The sequence below is a fragment of the Perca fluviatilis genome, chromosome 15 (genome assembly GCF_010015445.1).
Source record: "Perca fluviatilis chromosome 15, GENO_Pfluv_1.0, whole genome shotgun sequence".
Classification (NCBI taxonomy): domain Eukaryota; kingdom Metazoa; phylum Chordata; class Actinopteri; order Perciformes; family Percidae; genus Perca; species Perca fluviatilis.
The window spans coordinates 31368021-31392306 of record NC_053126.1 but is presented as its reverse complement, the minus strand read 5'-3'; the positions used below and the strand labels follow the sequence as shown (position 1 = coordinate 31392306).

General features: G+C 42.4%; 1 protein-coding gene across 2 annotated transcripts in view; it reads right to left on the bottom strand.

The window, feature by feature from the left end:
• Positions 1-1334: 1334 nt before the first annotated feature.
• The window catches only part of igf2bp1 (insulin-like growth factor 2 mRNA binding protein 1), a 63389-nt gene continuing 40437 nt past the window's right edge, over positions 1335-24286 (bottom strand). Inside the window, exons 3-15 of one of the 2 annotated variants that reach the window (XM_039825635.1) lie at positions 22041-22089; positions 16793-16844; positions 14948-15011; positions 13679-13969; positions 12290-12424; positions 12038-12160; positions 11150-11285; positions 10229-10351; positions 7365-7481; positions 5222-5296; positions 4563-4694; positions 2757-2870; positions 1335-1752 (exon numbers count right to left, since the gene is read on the bottom strand). In XM_039825635.1, the coding sequence (XP_039681569.1) occupies positions 1597-1752; positions 2757-2870; positions 4563-4694; positions 5222-5296; positions 7365-7481; positions 10229-10351; positions 11150-11285; positions 12038-12160; positions 12290-12424; positions 13679-13969; positions 14948-15011; positions 16793-16844; positions 22041-22089 (1567 nt within the window). In that variant the 3' untranslated portion in view covers positions 1335-1596. The remainder of the gene's footprint in view (positions 1753-2756; positions 2871-4562; positions 4695-5221; positions 5297-7364; positions 7482-10228; positions 10352-11149; positions 11286-12037; positions 12161-12289; positions 12425-13678; positions 13970-14947; positions 15012-16792; positions 16845-22040; positions 22090-24286) is intronic. The other variant, XM_039825637.1, reaches the window with a different exon arrangement.

Here is a 24286-nt window from a genome sequence, read left to right as displayed (position 1 = left end):
AGCTCAAGGCAAGGAGCTTTGTGGAAGACTTTGCTTTCTTTTTCTTCTTTAGGTTCCCGCGCTCGGCCCGAGGCCAGTCTTTAATATTCTTAATTCTTAATACAAGCACGAGTGGCCACGTTTGTCCAAATGAACAAAGACGGCGTCAATGCAGGGATGGTCTTAAAAAAGGACGCCAGCTCCTCTGAGGAGAAAGCCATCGCTGTCCCAAGGCTGGCCTCGAGTATGTCAGCGCTGAAAGAAGGCAATGAGCAGAAAGTCTCAGACACTCCTTTGTCTGTCTGTCATTGCGGAACTCATTAATACAGGTGTAGCAAAAACCTCACGCCCTGACTCGCTGCCTTCAATGCATTAACTGGAGGGGCCGGGCTAACTCACATATCATATATATATAATATATATAAAATATGCCGTTTAAGGGGCGGGCCGCTAGCCAGCTAGCATAGCTGCTGGCTGTTTTAACGAAGGTGTTTTACAATGGTTTTCACATGTGTGAGCTGAGCCGCTGCAATAGAACTGCAGGACCAGCCGCGACCGCCGCTCCCCTTTCTGTCTCTTGCTGTGCCTTCCGCCACACAGCTAAACGTGGAAAGGGCCTCAGTGCCTCCCCAGCCCCCGGCCGCGTTGTAGGCTACCTTTATGCTACATATCATAGACTGGAGACTGGGAAATATAGCCTATAGAAGACCCCTTCTTTTTTTCTTTTTTAAAAAGGCAAGGCGGCCAGACACAGCATTTCTTAACATTTACATGAAGATTATATATTTACAACCTCATATTTTCTCCTTTTTTTTTTTCCTCCTAAACTCTCCGCTATTCGGAGAGGTCTTTATAAGAGCAGTGTTAGCATCTGCGGCCCCTCTTCTAGACTTTCATTGGCTCGGAGGTTAGGGGTTGGGTGGGGCTAATGCCAGACCCGTGACCTATCCCCCCCATGTGCCGCTGCAGCAGTTTCCCTGCTCTCTCTCCCGGCTCTGCCTCACTGCATTCTATCAATAATAGCTCTGAATAAAACATTTCTATACATATATCTCTATGTTTAAAAAAAAAAAAAGAAAAAAAGAAAAAAAAACACCCTTAAAATATAGGACTGACTGCAGATGGTGGGAGAGGTCTGTAGGGGCCGACAGAGGAACAAACGGGGCCCCTGCTAGTGTGTCTCAGGTGGACAGGTGGGAGAGTCATGGTGTCTGATGCAGCCCTACCCAGGCACACCAGGAGGACACCGCCCCTCCCTCTCTCCATCCCTCCTTTCCTTCATCCCTCCATCCTCACTCAGTCTCTCTTCTGGCCTGGCATCTGGTTTCTGTTCTCAAGTTACGTTTCATCTTACATTTTTTTTTTTGTTTTTTAATTCATTTCATCTTTTGATTTGATTCATCTTCTCTCTTCCGCTCTTTTTAACGCCGATCTTTTTCTCTGGCTGTCGGGCGTACTCCCTCCCTCTTTGTATCTCTCCCTGTCTATCGCTGGGTCCGTGTGTCGCTCTCCTGTATCCGTCCGTCTGTCTGTCTATCCGTCCGTGCGTGTCTGTCCGTCTGTCTGTCCGTCCGTCAGGCAGGGGCCCCCACGGCATGTGAGGAAGGTGCGGGGCCCTCACTTCCTGCGCGGCTGGTTCTCCTGACTCAGTCCCTGCGTGGGGCTGCCCATCTCTGTAAAGCCCTGGGGGTTAGGGCCCGGGCCCGGGCCCATGCCGCCTTTCTGTGGCTGTTTGACCTGAGTCAGGATGTCCCGGATCTTCCTCTGAGCCAACTGGGGGACAGAGGACAGATGAGAATGGTTTGTGGCAAATTAAAAGCTGCACTAGTCAGGATCTGGGAGTAAACATGTACACGTTATCTATACATCTGAACCAGAGCTAATAAGAGAGTGATAACTGGACTGATATTTAAACAGACTTTAAATGAGTGCTAATGTTGCTTTGTGTCTGCTGGATGTGTAAATAGGCAACTATTGGCAATATTAACTTTTTACGGTAATAATATCTCAGTAGTGTGTTTACAGCTTGTTACAAGAGGCCAAAGAAATCAAAGAATGCAAGTTTAAGTTGGAGAAAATGTATAAGAAAGGTTGACAGGAAAATATAATTTGAGTATCATCTACATAAAAATGCAATGATGCCCAATTATGTGACGAAAGAGAAGCATGTATATAAAAGAATGGGGCACACTCTCTGTCGAGAGCCAAGCTGTGGGAAATAACGTGACATTTGTCACTGATAAACACTAGGTTTGTTTTGGTAGCTGAGCTAAATGGCGGTAGGTTTATTACAGATGAGCCCTAAACAGCTAGCACAGCATGTTGGACAATGTATTAATGACAAAACTGTAAAATAAAATGTATCAACTGGCAGCAGTGATTAACCATTGGCGCTAACTACATGTCAATTGCCAATATGTCAAATGTCCAGTTTTTTTTTCTCAAAAACAGCAATTCAAATCCTCTTTGACTGTGTTTAAGAGCAATTTACCCAACAGTTGAAAGCAGAACATAAACTTGAATAGGAGTGCTTATCTCAGTTTTATCATCCAGGTTTCATTAACTCAAGTGTAATCAACATTTTTGTTAATCAAATTTTCTGTTAAATAAGGTAACAGATTAATTTCCTTTACGCGGACCCTCCCCCCCCACCCCTCGAGCAAGGAAAAACCCTGGTTTGTTACTAAAATGTAGTTGTAACTTGTCATTTCAATATGTTTTTGATCCAATCATTTATGACGATTACATGCTCTTCTGTGTTAAAGCCTGAGGAGTACCTGGCTGGCATAGAAGTGTCCGTTGATCTTGACGATGACCTGGTCATTTTCATCTGGGGTCTGTTCCCTGGGGACCACCACCTCGGCCGCTGTCAGGTTCTGCAGCTCATTCACCTAAGGACACACACGCTTTGGTTACTTTAACAGGAAGTAACAACTGGATGGAAGGTTGCAGGTTTGACGGCTAAAGGTGGAGGTTAGTTACAAAGTTGAGAGCAAGTAATGCCGACTGCACACCGACTTGTTAAGCGATTCCACCGTCAAAGACTAATTTCCAACATCAGAATAAAAACATCTGAGTCTTGCTAGAGTTGGGGTGCGCTCCCTTTTTTTCAGTAATGCGGTAATAAAAGAAAAAGAGAAAGTCAGCGAATAAAAAAAAGTTACTTATGTTACTTTCGGTTGCTGGAATTTGATGGTTGAGATGACTGCAGAGACGGATTCTACATTTGCGAGATGGACATACTCCCATTTATTTCAGACAGGAGTTATTACACTGCGTTGAAGCGAGGTACTGTCCCGTCTGTGATCCCGTGGTCAGAGCCAGAACCAGAGACAGTACGGACAACATCTGTGTCCCAACAGGTAACATTACAGACAACATCTGTGTCCCAACAGGTAACGGTACGGACAACATCTGTGTCCCGACAGGTAACGGTACGGACAACATCTGTGTCCCGACAGGTAACGGTACGGACAACATCTGTGTCCCAACAGGTAACATTACAGACAACATCTGTGTCCCGACAGATAACATTACGGACAACATCTGTGTCCCACCAGGTAACGGTACGGACAACATCTGTGTCCCAACAGGTAACATTACAGACAACATCTGTGTCCCAACAGGTAACATTACAGACAACATCTGTGTCCCAACAGATAACGGTACGGACAACATCTGTGTCCCAACAGATAACGGTACGGACAACATCTGTGTCCCAACAGGTAACGGTACGGACAACATCTGTGTCTCAACAGGTAACATTACAGACAACATCTGTGTCCCAACAGATAACGGTACGGACAACATCTGTGTCCCAACAGTTAACGGTACGGACAACATCTGTGTCCCAACAGTTAACGGTACGGACAACATCTATGTCCCAACAGGTAACGGTACGGACAACATCTGTGTCCCAACAGGTAACGGTACGGACAACATCTGTGTCCCAACAGGTAACGGTACGGACAACATCTGTGTCCCAACAGGTAACGGTACGGACAACATCTGTGTCCCAACAGGTAACGGTACGGACAACATCTGTGTCCCAACAGGTAACGGTACGGACTACATCTGTGTCCCAACAGGTAACGGTACAGACAACATCTGTGTCCCAACAGATAACGGTACGGACAACATCTGTGTCCCAACAGGTAACGGTACGGACAACATCTGTGTCCCAACAGGTAACATTACAGACAACATCTGTGTCCCAACAGGTAACATTACAGACAACATCTGTGTCCCAACAGGTAACGGTACGGACTACATCTGTGTCCCAACAGGTAACTGTACGGACTACATCTGTGTCCCAACAGGTAACATTACAGACAACATCTGTGTCCCAACAGGTAACGGTACGGACAACATCTGTGTCCCAACAGGTAACGGTACGGACAACATCTGTGTCCCAACAGGTAACGGTACGGACAACATCTGTGTCCCAACAGGTAACATTACAGACAACATCTGTGTCCCAACAGATAACATTACAGACAACATCTGGAAAAGAAAAGAGGGTGCTTTGGGATTTTGCTCATTGTTACGCCAAAAGATGGCGCATTTAGGTTCAGGTGGCTTACCGTCTTGCCTCCCTTGCCAATGACCCTGCCTGCAGCCGCAGCGGCCATCTTGATGTGAGTCTCCAGTTTGACCTCCTCCTTGGGCCCAAAGAAGTTCTCCTCCTTCAGTTTGCCATAGATTCTGCCCTGAGCCTGCAGGAGGGAGACAAAGAGGTTAATAACCCATTTTAATAGTGTTGTATTATAACAGCAGCCCATAAATTGTTTATTTTTATTTTTTTAATTCAACCTTTATTTACCCAGGAATAGACTCATTGAGATTAAGAATCTTTTTTACAAGTGTGTCCTGGCCAAGACAGGCAGCACATAAAACATACATAATACATTAAAGGATCATAGATATCAACGTATTCATCAATGTTCATCAGAAGTTATCTACATCCGGAATCAAACAGATCAATCAGTCAAAAACATTTACAGCCAGATGTGCCTGCCTTTATGTCATTTAAAATGACTTTAAAAATGACACCAACTCATGAAGGTTCAGGCTATTTTGTAAATCATTCCATGCATTGTAAATTGTAATTTCCCCATTGGGGATCAATAAACAGTATCATTTTAATTTATTTAAAACAGAGGGAGCAGCATATTTAAACGCCCTTTTACCCAATTCAGTGCGAAGGATACCATGCTAAATAACTGGGATGAGTAGCATTCACCTTAAACTGAGCCTCGGGGGGTCCGGTCACTATCACCATCCTCATTTTGGAGTCTGGAGATTCAGCCGGGGCGATCTGGAGAGAAGGAGAAACACATCACTGACCTGACCTGAAGTGAAAATATATGACTGCCGTTGACCATAATAAATGGGAGTCGCATAAAAGAATTAGAAATAGAGGACCTGATAACAGAATGTTGTATTTACATCTTTGCTGCCTTCTCAATTGATAAATTCTTTTAGGAAAAGATGAAAATGATTTCCATTTGCAAATTGAAATATGCATTAAATGTTTGTTGTTTCCTGGAAGATGTGCAGAGGAGGTCTGAGTATCGTCTGCTGAGCTTCCTCTCAGGTTCTGTACGTCCTCAGCGAGCGCCAGCTCTTACTGTAGAGCACCAGTTTGACTGCCTATTTTTACCTGAAACCTGGCCAAACACATGGCAGGCTCTTATTGAAATGATAACTTCTCCTACTCCATTAGAGAAGGGAAGAGTGCTGGAGGGGTACCTATGCTCTGAGACCAAGGGATATTTCTTCTGATGTGTTTCGTTCAGGGTTCAAAATTAACTTTATCGTCCACCAGCCAAATGGCTAGTGAATGTTCAATTTTTACAAGCCACTCACACATAGATTATAGGGGTGCACGATTCAGAAAATGTCACGATTGGATTCAATATTGATTTTTAGGCTCAATATTCGATTAAAAAACGATTCTCGATTAAAAAGATTCACAGTATGTAAATTAGGGGTGGGAATCACCAGAGGCCTCACGATACGATATCATCACGATACCTATGTCACGATACGATATTATTGCGATTTTAAACATATTGCAATATTCTGCGATATATTGCAATGTACTACCTTTTTTCCAACTTCAAATTTTTCCCAATTTCAAATTATGTCCCCAAAGTACAATTTTGTCAACATCTGTTTTATCTAAAAAGATACATTTCTCTGTTTGTTCATCTCACTTCAATTTTATTGCTGCAAAATGGGATTGTCAAGCAGACAGACTGACCAACACATATATCATAAAAGATCGATACTTGGCATCTGTGTATGGATACAGTATTGCCACGAAAAATATCGCGATACTATGCTGTATCGATTTTTCCCCCCACCCCTAATGTAAATGTAGTTACTTTTCCCATTTGATTGCAGTAGACAAAAAAAAATATTAAAATAAAAGATTTTTGGAATTCTATGAATCGATTTTGAATCGGTAGAGCTTGAATCGTGATACGAATGTGAATCGATTTTTTTGCACACCCTTAATAGATTACCACTGTTTTTTTAGGGCTGCTCCCTCTTAGTTGATTAGTCGACTAATCGGTCATTTTGGTCTTAGTCAACTTAGATTTCTTTAGTCGATTAGTCATGTTTTATGCTTTTTTCATGCTGAATGACTTATTTCCAAGAAATGTACGAGCACATCCCTGTTAAACACAAGAATTAAAGTGGTGCTTTTGCATGACTCTTTGCGGAGAAACTCAGATTTACAGATCTGTCGATTAAATCAACTAATCGATTAGTCGATACAATTGAATGAGTGTTAGTCGACTAATAAGTTCTTCAATCGAGCACAGCCCTAGTTGTTTCGTGAAGCAAATCTGCCAGCCACTTGCATATTCTACCAGCATTTGGCTGGTAGATGGTGCTAATGTTGAACCCTGAGTATGACTGCTGCCATACTGAAATGTCAGGTTCTAGCAGTTGTCTATAAAGCAGCAAAGCTTTTTTAGCTGATAGTTGTTTTATTTTGTGGGCAATATATTAATATTATATCAATATCGTGATATGAGACTAGATATCGTCTTAGATTTTGAATATCATAATATTATAATATGGCATAAGTGTTGTCTTTTCCTGGTTTTAAAGGCTGCATTACAGTAAAGTGATGTAATTTTCTGAACTTACCAGACTGTTCTAACGGTTCTATTATTTGCCTTTACCCACTTAGTCATTATATCCACATTACTGATGATTATTTATCAAAAATGTCATTGTGTAACTATTTTGTGAAAGCACCAATAGTCAACACAACAATATCGTTGTGGTGTCGATATCGAGGTATTTGGTCAAAAATATCGTGATATTACATTTTCTCCATGTCGCCCAGCCCTAGCCCTACTGCACACCTTGATGGAGGCCCCAGCGAAGCGGCTCAGCTGTTTGATGTGCTGTCCTTTCTTTCCAATGATGGCTCCCACTGCCTGTGCTGGGATGTACACATGGACCGTCTCCTGCTCTGGAGCCTGAACACACACAAAAAGCAAAAATTTCATTACATAAACAGACAATCTATTATGGAATACACATATTGTTATTGGGACTTCAAGTCATATCTCCCTTCGGTCAAATACTGTTTTGCTTCTTGTTTCTTTACTGTGATGTTTGAGCTTCACTATGATGTTGTTAAAGCAAAGTTTAACACCTGCGCGTACCAGCTGGATTTGTGACATCACAGCGAGTTTTCCCCAGAAAAGTTGTTTAGCCCGGTGGAAAGTGTCTTTTTTTTTTTTTTCCAAAGAGGGCCAGCTGGGGCGAGACACAGCCTGATGGCAGCATTAATGTAAAGCCCAATAGTTTCTGTGATAACAGAATCATGGACAGAACGGCGAAATTGAGAATTTAAAAAGCTATAAGACAGATTCAGATGCAGTTTTGGCCATTTCTTCGCTTTTTGCTGGCAGGTTTCTCTATAGAGCTCCCCCTACAGCTTCGGAATCGATATTTGGCAGCTCCTATGTTTACTCGTGGCTGACTCCTCGCGCTGTCAGTCTGCCGTTTCCTCCTTCTCTGTTGCTCAGACAACGCTTTCATAGCTTTCTGCTTCTTTTTTAGCCGGCTCAGCCATGACGATAGTGTGAAAAACTCCACTGCTACCCTTTTAGCCGGTTCCTGAATGGGCGTTTGTGTGCAGTGCTGTGACGCAATTCGTTACATCAGAAGACCTGATATCACGCGATACTTCCTGGCGCTGAGGCCGGCAGCTTGCCAGCCAAAAGTTGCAAGGGTGGTTTATCAGCTCACAGGAGCTAGGGGGGAGCAAGACGTCCACCACTCAACTCGGAAAAAGTCATATACCCATTCCAATGACTCCGAAGCGGTTCAGTTAAGGTTAATTAAGCTAAAAAAATACTGCATAATTCCCCTTTAAATCAGAGCTGAAAACTAACTGGAGATTTTAAAATATGATTCAAGTTTAAGTGTTGGTTTCCAATCGAGCCGCTCCACTTAACTGTAGTTTAAAAACGTCTTCAAAATACATTTAAACACAATTCCCAGTGGCTTAGGCCTGGTGGGAGGCAACATAGGCCCGGTGGGCCACCAGTCTTGAAACACTGAGTGTGTAACTTACTTACCTCAACTCAACTTAAAAAGAAAAGGAAACAAAAGAAGGAAAAAAAAGAGAAATTTAACCTGAAAACAGACCTTAACCCCAAATAAGATTCTAACTCAAACTGGCTACGGGACACATTCGAGCCTTCCGTAGGATGTGGAAACTTGGACCCTCCGGTTTCACAAACGCTGACAATGGACTTTTCAGTGAAGTTGGAGACATCGTGTGTCCTCCACTTAAACCTTTTCCACCAGTTAAAAGTTTTTAAATGAGGGAGAAGGAGTAAACGTCATAACAATTTCTAATGAGATTATTACACTTTTTTGTGGAGCATTGCATATGTCTTTACATGTCTGGATGGGATCTTAAAGAAATTATAAAATAATAAGTCCTTAAAACCGCAGTTGGTAACTTTTATAACAAAAAAGGTTTTGTCATATTTGCTCAAACTGTCTCTATATCCGATCATTTGTGACCACGCGCATCTGCATCCTCCTGGTGCTTTTAATGGCATAAGGAAAACAACCAATCAGAGCCTGAGGAGTCTCTAACACAGTGTCAATAAACTGTAAAACTAGTCAGCGCGGATCAAAGATTAATCAAGATTCTGTTACTGCATGGGCTATTTCTCTCCTCCAATGTTTTCAGAAGCATAGTATACTGTTTAGCTGTAAAATGAGTTTGCTCCGGCCGCTCGGCGGTTCTTTGTTTTGGCTCGCCTTCATCGAAAACGCTCTCATTTTACAGCTAAACATAAATACTAAAAACTAAATGTATTTCTGACAACATTTGAGGAGAGAAAGACAATGCAGTAACAGAATCTTGATTCATATTTGATCAGCGCTGCCTAGTTTTGCAGTTTGACTGCAGTTCACGAGCAGTCATTGACGTTAGAGACTCGTCAGCTCTGATTGGTTGGTTATCTTCGGGCGCGATGGAAACTTGCAAATGCCATTAGGAGCACTAGGGGGAGGCAGAGGAACCTGATTTATTTTCACAGATCATCTGTATTTCGTGCTACTGTCGGGATATAGTGACAGATTCAGCAAATATGACAAAAAGTTATTTTTTTATTCAGGTTAGCTACTGAACCCTTAATCAAGAACTGTGAAATAAATGCCAGCCAGCATTACCAGATTACAGCACGAGGATATCGTCATTTGGAGTTCGTTTCAAGTGGAAAAGGCAAATCAACCTGAAACTAAATATACATTTTGCTGCACTAAAACTGTTGGACAGAACACTCAACATATAACATTATATATGGATATGTTTGTGGTTGGCTCACTGATATTGCCTGTATTCCATCATCGCTACACCTGTGCTATTCAGACTCAAAGTAACTGGTCCAAATTCACAAAATAAAACTAAGATGTGCAGAAATACGGAAAGGGGAGACCGTAGTTTTAGTTTCTGTTCAAGGAAACCGAAACAGTACTCCCTTCCATACTCCTCAGTAGTTATTTCAGACATAAACAACCTTCGGTTTAGTTTCTCTGAGTATTCCTTTTGCCCACTTTAGAATATGAATACATAAAACACTGATTTCATTCAAATGAAATCAGTGTTTTATGAGGTTTCAAAGGACAAAAGCAATGCATTAACAAAGGTGGTTTGCACTGACGTCTCTCAGGGAATTTACAAAGCAGGTATTCTTACCCCGAAGCAACCATAGGGGGCACTACCGGATGCGTTTCCAGGAGGGGGTGGGGGCATATTGGAGGAGGAGGGGAAGAGGCCAAGAGCACCGAGGTTGAGCCCTGGGATCAGGTGGGTCTGTTGCTGAAGAGAAGAACACAGGTTAGAAACCATGTGGCGGTGTGTGTGTGTGTGTGGTTAGAAACCATGTGGCGGTGTGTGTGTGTGTGTGTGTGTGTGTGTGTGTGTGTGTGTGTGTGTGTGTGTGTGGTTAGAAACCATGTGGCGTGTGTGTGTGTGTGTGTGTGTGTGTGTGTGTGTGTGTGTGTGTGTGTGTGTGTGTGTGTGTGTGAGGTTAGAAACCATGTGGCGGTGTGTGTGTGTGTGTGTGTGTGTGTGTGTGTTGTGTGTGTGTGTGTGTGTGTGTGTGTGTGAGGTTAGAAACCATGTGGAGGTTTGTGTGTTTGTGTATGTGTGAGGTTAGAAACCATGTGGAGGTTTGTTTATGTGTGTGTGTGTGTGTGTGTGTGTGTGTGGGGCAGTTTAGAAACCACGTGAAGGTTTACGTGTGTGTGTGTGTGTGTGTGTGTGTGTGTGTGTGTGTGTGTATGTGTGTGTGTGGCAGTTTAGAAACCATGTAAAGGTTTACGTGTGTGTGTGTGTGTGTGTGTGTGTGTGTGTGTGTGTCAGGTTAGAAACCATGTAAAGGTTTACGTGTGTGTGTGTGTGTGTGTGTGTGTGTGTGTGTCAGGTTAGAAACCATGTGGAGGTTTATGTGTGTGTGGCAGGTTAGAAACCATGTAAAGGTTTACATGTATGTGTGTATGTGTGTGTGTGTGGCAGGTTAGAAACCATGTGGAGGTTTACGTGCGCGCGCGTGCGTGTGTGTGTTAAATATGAAATGGATAAATGCATCATAACGAAGTGTGCGTGCAGACTCACATTCATGGCAGCGATGTCGTTCTCGTAGGCCTCTCGGACCTTCTTCATCACCTCCACCTCGGCATGGCAGCAGGCTTCGATCGAGCCTTTGACTGTGATGGTTCTCTCTGGATTGTACAGTGTCAGGTCCTGAAGACTGCACACAGACATTACAAGGGGAGCTGATCAGCTGCACGAAAGCCTCTTTGAGTAACTTAAAAAGGTGTGTGTTATGTACTATGTAATGCATGCATTTTTATTATCCACCCGAATGAGGTTGAATTAGGTGTTAGTTATCTCTGCCGTTATATGGCGTCTAAGCGTATGAACAAAAAATAATAATAGTGAGAGCATCTCAATGCTGACGCACGGGACGGGCATCCTTCCATCATCTTCTGCACACACGCCGCGCGTGATGGTTCGCGTACACAGTGGCACAAACAGTGTCACAGCCGAAATCACACAGCAGGCATGTTGCGCACACAGCAGCAGCTGTCGTGAGTATGAAGTTAGCAGTAACGCTGTAGCTGTGAACTTAGCAGCGCAGCGTGTGTGCAGTTTATCTGTCGGTGAATAAATGCTACAAGCCAAATGTTTGCGTAGTGCTTGGTACCTGGCGGTTAGCCACGGAGCTAGCGACAACTTCAGCACAGGCTCACTTACTTAAGGTGAGCTGGCTTTAAGGTGGACCAGCAATTGTCATTTTAGTGACGAGCTGCTCCTTCAAGTTTTGCTTTTGTGATCACTCCCTCGCTGCAACCGCCAACTACTAAGCTTTAGGGAAATAATTGCGCGATGACATCACTAATATGCAAATGCATATATGATGTCATTTGCAATTAAGTGCTCTTAAGAGCCAGGGAAAACCCTGTAAATAGGTCTGTGTGTGTGTGTGTGTGTGTGTCTTACGGGGAGATGGTGATCTTGGTGTCTGTGTCCTGTTCAACTTTTTTCAAGTTGCGTCCCTCCTTCCCGATCAGGCGTCCGACAAAGTTGTTGTGAGCCAGAATCTTGAGAGGAACCTCGTCGGCACTGCAAACGGAAACCAAAGTTTGTATCTATTTGATCGTTTTACCTATCGATCTATCTCACAGCTGGAGAGAGCCTTCCTGAGGCTAACTGTCCAGGATTGTGTCAAACAATATTAATGTGTTGGATTACGTCTTGGTGTCTTTAGCCTCCTGGTGCATGATGTCCAGGATCATGCGGCAGGCGGCTGAGCAGCCCTCGGGGGTCGAGTGGATGCTGATCGGCTTCTCGGCAGCTCCTGCGTTCTCCTTGCGGTGCACGTCAATCCTGCAATAACAGAAAGGGATAACAATTAATTTATTAAGTCGCCAGGTCCAGTACCGCCTGAGCTCAGAACAGGACTTTTTAGGTCACTACCTTTACTATAGACTACACATTCATCTGCAAATCAAGTGACTATAATTATGTGTGGGGGGGAATGGGTCACATTGTTAGGTTTTATGTATTAGGTTAAACATTGTGTGAATTTGTATCTCAGAAATACGGAGCAGTCACTCTTTAATGTTCAAGTGTTGTTGCTAGAATATTATCTCAGAGTAAACTTGAGTTCCTGTTTTGGAGAACAAGGCATTTTGATGTGGATATGAAAAAAAATCTTCGTGTGACGTCATTGTGTCATTTTCTGGAGCAACATTTAGGGATACATGCATTTCTTTTTGGGTTTAGTTTGGTGTTGATTTGGTTTTACTATTGTTTAATTTCACCTGACTTGTTTTGGGTTTGTCTTTTCATACATCCAAACACACTGGACTCTATGACATGAACACGCTGTGGACTCTATGACATGAACACGCTGTGGACTCTACGACATGAACACGCTGTGGACTCTATGACATGAACACGCTGTGGACTCTACGACATGAACACGCTGTGGACTCTACGACAGGAACACGCTGTGGACTCTACGACAGGAACACGCTGTGGACTCTACGACAGGAACACGCTGTGGACTCTACGACAGGAACACGCTGTGGACTCCAAGACAGGAACACGCTGTGGACTCCAAGACAGGAACACGCTGTGGACTCCAAGACAGGAACACGCTGTGGACTCCACGACAGGAACACGCTGTGGACTCCACGACAGGAACACGCTGTGGACTCCACGACAGGAACACGCTGTGGACTCCACGACAGGAACACGCTGTGGACTCTACGACAGGAACACGCTGTGGACTCTACGACAGGAACACGCTGTGGACTCTACGACAGGAACACGCTTTGGACTCCACGACAGGAACACGCTGTGGACTCCACGACAGGAACACGCTGTGGACTCTACGACAGGAACACGCTGTGGACTCTACGACAGGAACACGCTGTGGACTCCACGACAGGAACACGCTGTGGACTCCACGACAGGAACACGCTGTGGACTCCACGACAGGAACACGCTGTGGACTCTACGACAGGAACACGCTGTAGACTCTACGACAGGAACACGCTGTAGACTCTACGACAGGAACACGCTGTAGACTACGTCATGTACACACTGCGTGTCTCCAGGACAGTACACACTCACTTGCTCTGTGTCTGCTTGGTGATGTTGCGAATGGTGGCTCCCTCCTTGCCAATGATGGCTCCGACGTACTGTGTGGATACCAGCAGTCTCAGAGGGATGTCGGCGTGTGGAGGTTTGGAGGGCATCCCGGAGCTCGGGGAGCCGCCGCGAGGCCCGCCGCGAGGCCCGTAACCGCGCCGGCCATTATCGGGCCCCCGCTGGCCTCCCTCCAGCTCGGAGTTCTCGTCGGGGATGTAGGAGACGCGCAGGGCGTTGTTTTCAAACTGGTATCCATTCAGCTTCTGGATGGCTCTGAGAAGGACACAGCACATCAGCACAGGGTCATGTACAGCATGTATTTCACAACCGTTGGAATATTTTACTGTATGCTGCTTCTGTTTTGTGTTCAGTTGTATGCATAGTAATGGTTAAAAGTTACGGTAATGATTATTATCAAAATAACAGTAGTAGCAATGGTAATAACAGGAAGAATACAAGGACACTTGGTAAGTGAAATCTAAAATAGCCTCTTTAGATATTTGAACGGTAATATTTGTGAGAAGAATTTGCAGACACATAAATGACTTGTTTTTTATCATGACCAAACACAGTGGTGGAAGGTAACTAAGGCCATTTACCCAAGCACTGTACAATCTTGAGGTACTTGTATGTTACTTCAACTGCACTGACAGCTATATTAACTTTGAGGAGCAAATGTTATTATAACAAACATCATCAATCATCATCAATGAGCTGATGATGAACAATGAATATTGTATGAAAAGTTTTTGAAATGTGTAAAATGAAAACCTTTTATAGTGTGGTAATGTTACTCTTACTTAGGAAAGAGATCACAATACTTCACTATTGTTAAAACACAAGACAAAACTCCAGTTTAAAGTTGTAGTTCCTTTAAATGACCACTAGATGTCACAAGTGGAGCGTAAATATAAACACAACTTGCTGAAAATCTCAATACGGTTTTATGGAGTTACTTCGTTAAAATTAAATAAATTACAATTTTAGGAATCTATTTTTTATATTGGAACTTATTAGATGAAAACTTTTTCTCATGAAAAGGTTCAAGCTGGCACAAAAGAAACAACAGGAAGCTATGATTTAACATAAATAAAAGCACAAATGACACACTAACTGACTAAGTGTTCTGTAAAATATCAAAAATAAGGACACCAAGAGCATGCAGAATCTGGATTTTAAAAAATACTGTTAAACACTATAAGTGAAAGAAAGAGACAGAGAGTGTCCTTAAGGACGGATGGAGAAACTTACTGCCTGGCATGCTCCCGGGATGCATATGTGACGTTAACCACTGCAGTTTCACTGTCTGTGTTCACTAAGAGAAAGAGAAAACAGAGATGCAGCATGTGTTGGTTCATTAATAGACTTGCGGAGACTTTTTGGGTTTCTCTGCTACTTAAAAGAATTTAAGAAGGCCCCCAGTTGTTTCAAACTAAAACCACAAAGTGGGCTCCTGGCCAATTGCATCCTCACATTGACTCAGAGGCTGATTTGCCCAAATTCAATTCTGATGTTGCTGTGGTCAGTGTCGGGACATCTCCTCTGCACAGGCATTGATGCATCGGACATCAGAGTGAAATCAGATGTAAGATCCACTCAGCAAACCGCAAGTAAAACCCTGGCATTAGTTTGATGAAGTAGTCATAAATGTGAAGGATCACTGGTGATAAGGGCTGCACCATATGGGGAAAATATGCGGTATGGATAATGTTGTTGAATATCGCGAAAACGATATTACTTGTGCTCACATCTGCATTTCTTCTGCTTTCAGTATTCTGCTAAAATACAACAAATTGCTTGTTGAATTTAAAACAAATGAATGGAAATCATTTCCAACATTTTATTACAAATTGAACATTGAATTGAATAGAAAAGGCACCACTGAAAGAATAATAATAGTTGCATATGAAAGTGCAGTTTTCTACTGAGATTTTCTTTCAACTAACACGGGAAATCTCGGAGCCCCTTTCGCTATATGTTGCAGCCTTTCGCAATTTGTTTATTGCGCCAGTTGATATTGGCAATGACGATAAAACCCCCCCCCCAAAAAACCCGATCCACCGTCTGTCACATGGGGCGGGACCCCGTCGCCATCATAAGGGTTGTTCAATTTGTCCGAAAAACTGAAGCGAACTTGGTGAGATCGACCCTCGGAGGGCTGACTGAGCGAGTGGACAACGATGGTCACTCCAAAAGGTGGACATCACCCATAATGCATCGCAGTAATGCGTTTGGTGCAAGAAAATTCATCAATGTTAGGTGGCAGTAATGTACAACCGGTAAAACTCTGGTTGCTGACCACCAAAGAAGGAAGATGTGAAAACAAAAATTGAAAAAATACATTTCGGCAGATAGTTTAAGAAAACTTAATTGAAAGCTTGATATTTTACTGAAAAATTAAATAACTGATGTCGCAATAATATGATTAATCATGATGCAAACCAAAAACTCTTTTCTAAATCAGAAACTAATGCAGCTGATTACCAAGCCTCATTGAAATGAGTCTGCAGGTATGATGATTTGTAAAAAAATTAATAAAAATAAAACACTAATAATACATTTTATATATAATATTTGTATAGCAGCACCGTTTATACAAGACATGCAGCACAAAGTGCATTACAATAAGGAAATTGCTTGACATTATATATATTATAAAATAATAAGATGGAAAATAAAGCACACTTGTAGCAGTAGCGCTAAGCCTACAACTGGCGGCTGATCCCTGACAGTTTGGGCTGAAAGTGACCAACAGCGGGCGTGTTCCGTTCTAATCCCCCGCTCCTGCCCCGCCCACTGTCACTCTGCTCTCCAAGTGGCGTCCGTGCGACCTAACATATCAACAGCTGAGGGGAAGCGGAACCGCTAATGAAATGCAGCACTTGACACAATTATCACCCTGCTACCACTTGAGGGCAGCAAAGTTCCCCATATAACCCCAACACCGCAAGAACGGAAAATGCTTTAAAAAGGTCTTTACTTTTACGGCAGCTTCCAATAGTAAAAAGGGGTCTTTTATGGCAGATGTCAGTGGTGTTCACAAACCAAGATCAGATGGACTTGAAGTTAAGTGAGAGTAAAGCTCAGAAGTCTTACCTTGTTCACAGTTCTCTACGGTTCCACACTGAGCCAACAGACCATCCAGCACCTGACACAGACAGACACACACACACACACACACACACACACACACACACACACACACACACACACACACACACACACACACACACACACACACACACACACACACACACACACACACACACACACACACACAGAAAGAGAGGTCTTTTAACATTTTTGCCTGATTTTCATGCTACGATTCTATCTTTCAGGGACTGTGTTCATCAAACCTCCAAGAGTCATTGAGGAGTAAAAACCGTCTTCGCTGAGTTTGAAGGAAGCTACCTACTGCCACTTAGGGCCCATTCAGACCAACAAAACAAAAAAAGCAACCGGGCAATTTGCAGCAGAGTTGTGTGGTGGTGGGAGTGTCACTAAAACGGCCCATTTGTGTGACAGCCCCCCCCCCCCGTCTCAATGTAGCACAAGTAGACTTTATATTTCACAGTTACTGTTTATATGTCAAATTCGTTAATAGATCTATTACAAAGTATGTACTGTTGCATGCAGTATGCATACAACTGGGACTGACTACTTTGTCATAACATTGCGCCTAGAACTTTGACCCTCTTGCTCATATATGCTGCGCAAAGGATTGTGGGTCAAAATAGCCAGAAAAGCATGCTGGCTTGCATACTTGCAAAATCTGACAGGATGCAGTAGGACATCCTGTTTTTTTTTGGCATACCGTATTTGACATATTATGGATTGGGGGCATACTAAATCCTTTCCTGGCAAACTACGTAGTACGGTAGTATAGGTATTAGAACTAGAACTGCAAAGATTCATCGATTAGTTGACAACTATTAAATGAATCGCCAAGTATTTTGATAAATCTATTAAAATCGGTTTGAGTCATTATTTATGAAAAATAACAATTCTCTGATTCCAGCTCGTTAAATGTGAATATTTTCTAGTGTCTTACTCCTCTGTGACAGTAAAGTGATTATCTTTGAGTTGTGGACAAGACAAGGCATTTGAGGACGTCATTTTTATCCAAGGAAAGCATGTCCTCATTTGGTTTTGGTTTTGACCGTAAGCTGACTGGATGGAGGTCTGCTCGATCCTTAATGTTGTGACGCGGGAACAGTTTACCTTGAATTTTGGTTTTGCCTTCAAGAGGCAACTTCCAAGCACACCAGCTCTTCAAGGTTAAATATTTTAGTGCAATAAATTCAGTATTTAAAGTCACTATTTAGTTGTTCAGTTCAGAGCTGCTCGATTATGGAAAATAAATAATCCTTCCAAACACCCTGAACTGGGAAATTTCCCTTCATTCTTTTCCTGCTTATACTTTTTTTTTTTTTTTTACTCATTCAGAACACAGACAAAATAAGACTTTGCTTTGCAAAACGTAATGTGCAAAATAATAGTTTTTCTCCATAACTTTTTTTTTTGTGGTGATCATTAGGAGCCAAAATCACAATTAAAGTTTCGACTAATTGCCAAGCCCTAGTTCAGTTGCTCATGAGAGCCAAATCCTTACGGTGGCTTTGCTTCCACATCTATAGTGCTGTGCATAATGCGGCTATACAGGGCTGCACTGTGTGCAATATAACTGAGGGCATGTATGCAAGATTAGATGTTCGTGTTGTTCATATCCCTTCGGTTTAATGTTTTACTAGTGTGTACTGTACTTGCACTTCAAACTGTATTTGTGGGAACTTGTTAGGGATAGACCGATTATCGGCCCCATTGTTTTTATTTTTTTTGGCAGTTTGCAGATTACCTGTATCTGTGTTTGATTTGCCTGATAACTGATAAAGTTAATGAATTAAAAAGTGTCACTCAGCACTGAGTCTGACTTAATGTCCTGCCCACAACACTATCTTTTACTGTGTATTATGTTGAAAGATTATAATTCAGCCACCAACAATTAAAGCTGGTTGTTGCATCAGTACATGACTATTGGTTAATGTTAGAATCTAATAACTGGACTCATTACAACCTACGGAAGCAGATTGCTGCCAAGCCTGAAAATGAAGTAACGTAGTATCAGTATCTTATTACGTGAAAAGTTTGATTTTCACGTTATAACAAGATATTTTCACGTTATTACACATACAACATACAAACTTAACAAGTTATAACTAAGATATATCTAAGAAAATGTCCCTTTGTTATTACAATATACTAGTTAACACGTTAGAACGTGAAGTTGAACTTTACTTTTCACTCACAGGAGTTTCATGTTCTAAGAAGATAAATTAGTTACTATAACGTGAAAAGTATCAAGTTAATTATCACGTTATAACTTGAAAAGTGTCACATTATAACTAATATTGCCATGTATAAGGTGGTAATAGTATTTTGTAATAACAAGAAAATGTTCTATTAACAAGAAAATGTTCTTGTTATAACTTGATAAGTTTGTATGTTCTAATAACGTGAACATATCTTGTTATACTGTGAAAAACATCTTATACAGTAAACTTTTCACATAATTCAATTTTATTTATAGTATCAAATCATAAGAGTTCTCTCAAGACACTCTACACATACAGTAGGTCTAGACCACACTATAATTTACAAAGACCCAACAATTCTAATAATTCCCCCAAGAGCAAGCATTTAGTGCGACAGTGGCGAGGAAAAACTTCCTTTTAGCGAGAAACCTGGGACAGACCCAGGCTCTAGGTAGGCGGGGTCTGACGGGGCCGGTTGGACGGTGCCGGTTGGGGGTGTGATGAACAGTGGCAATAATAGTCACAATAGTAGTTGTAGTAGTTCATGGTGTTGGCCACTGCAGGACGTAGCACGGTGTAGAAGTAATGTAATGACGAGATACTGATACGTTTTTCGTTTGCTGCCGTGGCAGCACTACGCTTCCGTAACCTGCAGCTTCCACTAAAAGCCATTCATTTCCACACAAAGCTGCGAGTGGTTTTTGGTTTGAGCCATCAAATATACCCTCGCCTAGATTTGTGGTTCCCCATGATTCACCGTCAGCCCACTGAGGCTTATACAAATATGACCCCTAAACACCCCCACACCCCCACCCACACACCTTAAGTGGTGCAAATATTTGCAGTGAGGTCAGATCGGGTGGCATTTGGAGCCTTAACGGCCAATCCTCCCACTATCAGAGACACTGGAGCAGATTGTCAGAGTGGAGGAGGCAGCCTCACTGCCCAGCGCTGCCAGGATTATCATTCCAGTACTGATGCTGCTGGGACTCCGCTTTATGCTGAAAGTCAGACCTGACAAGGCCTTTACAGGCAGATTGCAGAGCATCGCAAAGTGCTTTACTTCAATCCTCTCTCTCCACTTCACAAACTTCACTTGATTATCTCAAGTCTGAAGCAGGATTTACGCTTCTTGCGGAGGGTCCACGCAGAGCTCCTCGCCGTAGCCTACGCAAGTGGACGCCAGTTTAAACTTGTGCGTTGGTGTGTGTTGAAATCTGTAGCAAGGAAAAGTTAACCCTCTCCTTGATTTCATTTTGTTTACGGAGAAGGAGAACCAGGAAATGAGTCGGGGGGGGAAATGCAACGTTTACCAAGCCACGTCCATGCGGACCAATCACAGTACACATCGCAGCCGCTGCGACGTGTAGTTGCATTTTTTTTTGAGAGGTGCTTATGAGGCTACGGCGTAGGGTCTGTGTCTCCACGTATGTAACGCAGAAGCATTAATTAGCCTTGGCTGTCAGGTCATCGGTTGCCCAAAGCAGTTTGTTCTTGACTACCTTAATGGGGGACTAAGACTCTTTTCAAACTAATAAACTACACATTCAAGCTGTGCAGGTCTCCAAAATAACAGTGGTGGCTTCTGGAAGAATTTAGATTATTTCATAACTTTTTGATATGTGAAGCAATACCAGAAACACGTAATATTTCAGAGGGTTCCTGCAGTACAAAATGACTATTTTCCCTTAATGGTCTGGTGATTCTCTATCATAGTTCACATAGTTCTTACGATGTGCGGTTTGTGTTTATATATCATAGTTAGTTAAATTCATCTAAATTATACCTAACCAAATTTGCAGGTTTTTTCAGCTAAATGTTTTTAGCTGTATTTGTGCTTAGAAACACATTGGAGCTGTAGCCACATGGGTTCAACAATAAGGGTTGCCCAATGGCCTGGGGCAAGTAAAACGCAGCGTCGGGCAAGTAAATATAATAACGCACTTGCCTGTTGGAGCATAATCGTTTAATAATCATCTGATTTGAGATGGCACTTGATGCTTTTTTCAACAACAAAAATTTTTCGTTTTTGCTTACATTTGATGCATCTTTTATGTTTTTTAATGCTTTTGATGGGTTATTTTCTTCAATATTTTTTTTACGTTTTTTTCCTAGACTTTTTTGACGTGGGTTATTTTTCCGTTTTCCTTCAAACTTTTTCCCTTAAAAAAAGAAAAATGGTATAGGGGCCAGTAAAAATTGAGTTTTGGCAAGTAGATTTTATTTTTACTTGCCCGACCGGACAAGTGAAAAAAATAAAAATAAAACCTTAGCGTTGAACCCTGTGTGAGCTGATGTTTTATTTGCGCCGACAGATACCCCTGGTCCCCCTCCCGTTGAGACAGAATTCCAGCTGGGGGAGTCTTTGTGCTTTACGCAGAAGACTTGATGATGTCTCTTCTGGCTCGAGCCCCCTTGCTCCGGTGACACTACGGCGAGCATAAACCTAGCTTAGTAAAGAGAAGCGCTGTTGAGGCATTTTTGAAAACAACCAAGATGGCTGCAGCTTTCTGTTGAAGTACTACTTTCAAATTCAAAAAAAAACCCGGCAACACTCCTTCACAAACATATTGATGCTACACCATCACAGCTCATCTCTGCATGCTGCAGTCGGTTTACATGTGTCCGTTGCTAAGCGCCTTTGTCACGTATCGTTTCCTGGCGATGTCAGGCTAGATAAAATGCATAAAAAAACTGTGAATGGGACCTTGCACTCACACAAAAAAACACAGCAAGACAGGTTTCCTAAGTGGAAACCTGTCTTGCTGTGTTATTGACTGTCTCGGTATGGACAGAAGTTAGAATGTCCCTGTTGAGGTGTTACCCGTTTTTGGAGACATTGCTTAGCTTTTCTGATTGGCTGATAAAAAGCCTGACGGCTTGTTTTTTTTTGTTTTTTTGGAGCCTTTACCCACAAAGAAAAAAATATATAATTTCACCAAATGTTCACTGGTTGCTGGCAGTTTCAAGTCACAGAAACAAGACCTTAAATGACACCAGCGACAACAATAATAGAGGAAATAGGAACTAACCTCCCACTGCAGGTGAGGTGGAATGTTTCTGATCTGCAGTTTCCTGGTCCTGAGGAGAGAAGAAGAAGGAGATGACATTAGTGATTTAAATAATCTGCAAACAGAAAGAAAAGGGTCTTAAACTACTGGGACTCAAGATATAGAAATAAGGCGTATGATGTAAGGAATCAAGAAACACAGCATATCAACTGAGTGCACATTAGGAGTACTGTGCGTGGGTGTTGAAATTGGACACTGATGGCAGGTCGAGTTCGGGGATGTGAGGCCGCTGAACGAAGTCTCTTGAGAGACAAAGGGGTGGAGAGAGGAAGAGAGAGTCTGTCTGAAGCAGGGCTGCATCATGAAGAGGAAAATATGCGATATGTGGTAACATTGTTGATTATCGCCCGGCCTATCGTGCTGCGTTTATTGTGCCAGTTACTCTATTGCAAGGACAATAAAACATTTTTTTTATTGTGCAGCCATAGTCTGAACTGACTTTCTTTGATACACACACTAAATAAAAATGGCGTACGAACTCTCCATCCATCAGCTCTGACTGGTTCAACTGGAGAGGTTTACGCCACTTCAACACAAGCCCTGTGTATGACACGGGGCACTGAACACGATCCGACTACATTCGTCTCTGGTCACTTGGTCACTGTTCACACAGTCTGCAACTGTAGCTCCATACACATCAAAGTTGGTGTGTCAAACGTGTTTTTTTTTGTGTGTTGACATCATTAGAACGGAGCACTGAAATGTTGCTTTAATTTTTTTGTTTAACTTTTCTTGGTCAGTTAGGAAAATGTTGCAAAGCCACAATTTCGCGGGATTTTCTCCCCAGATTGAAACAGCACTGGCTACGTACTTCATCTATATGTACAATGTGTCCAGTGTGTCAATTAACCGACTACATTGCACTTTTTTAAAAAGGTCCCATGGCATGAAAATTTCACTTTATGAGGTTTAACATTAATATGAGTTCCCCCAGCCTGCCTATGGTCCCCCAGTGGCTAGAAATGGTGATAGGTGTAAACCGAGCCCTGGGTATCCTGCTCTGCCTTTGAGAAAATGAAAGCTCAGATGGTCCAATCTGGAATCTTCCCTTTATGACATCATAAGGGGAAAGGTTACCTCCCCTTTCTCTGCTTTGCCTGCCCAGAGAATTTGAGAGAGAGAGAGACATCATGGCTTGCAAACAAGCGAAGCATGGCAGTTGGTCAAGGCCACAACCCCACCCTCTCCTTCTCAATAGCATTTAAAGCTACAGACACATAAAATGGCACATCCTAAGGAAAGCTCATTGTGGGACTGGCTCTAGTGGCTGTAATTCTGCAACAAGTCTGAATTTCGGGAAAGAGACTTCAGATACAGTATTAGGGGACCACTAAGGCCTATATAAAAGAGACTTCAGATACAGTATTAGGGGACCACTAAGGTCTATATAAAAGAGACTTCAGATACAGTATTAGGGGACCACTAAGGTCTATATAAAAGAGACTTCAGATACAGTATTAGGGGACCACTAAGGTCTATATAAAAGAGACTTCAGATACAGTATTAGGGGACCACTAAGGCCTATATAAAAGAGACTTAAGATACAGTATTAGGGGACCACTAAGGTCTATATAAAAGAGACTTAAGATACAGTATTAGGGGACCACTAAGGTCTATATAAAAGAGACTTAAGATACAGTATTAGGGGACCACTAAGGTCTATATAAAAGAGACTTCAGATACAGTATTAGGGGACCACTATGCCTATATAAAAGCATCCAAAGAGCAGCATGTCATGGGACCTTTAACAAAAACTAGATTCTCCTTTCTGGTACAAAGACACAGCAAGTTCCATCAACAAAAATTTGATTATGGTCAAGAGAAGACACCTTTGGCAAAAATAGGACACTTTATAGATACAGTAGCACCTATCCTGGCATCTGACTTTGAATGAGTGCAACACTTCAGTAATCAGGATTTTCAGCTAATAAACATACACATTTCCCCAAAAGACATCAATGGTCAAGGCCAGCAAGACTTTGCTGCTCCATTTTGGAAGTGCCAACACTTTTGGTTTGTTCACTCACACCAATGACTCAATGTTCACTTGGATTAAAATCTATTTAGAGTTCAGGCCCAAATTTTAGAAAAACCTTTCCATTTATAACTGCTCACAGATGGAGGAGCCGAGCATGAGCAAATCAGGTGGCAATTATGCGTCTTTCTCAGGGAGATATATCTTGTATCATCCCGACGCGTTGCCCATG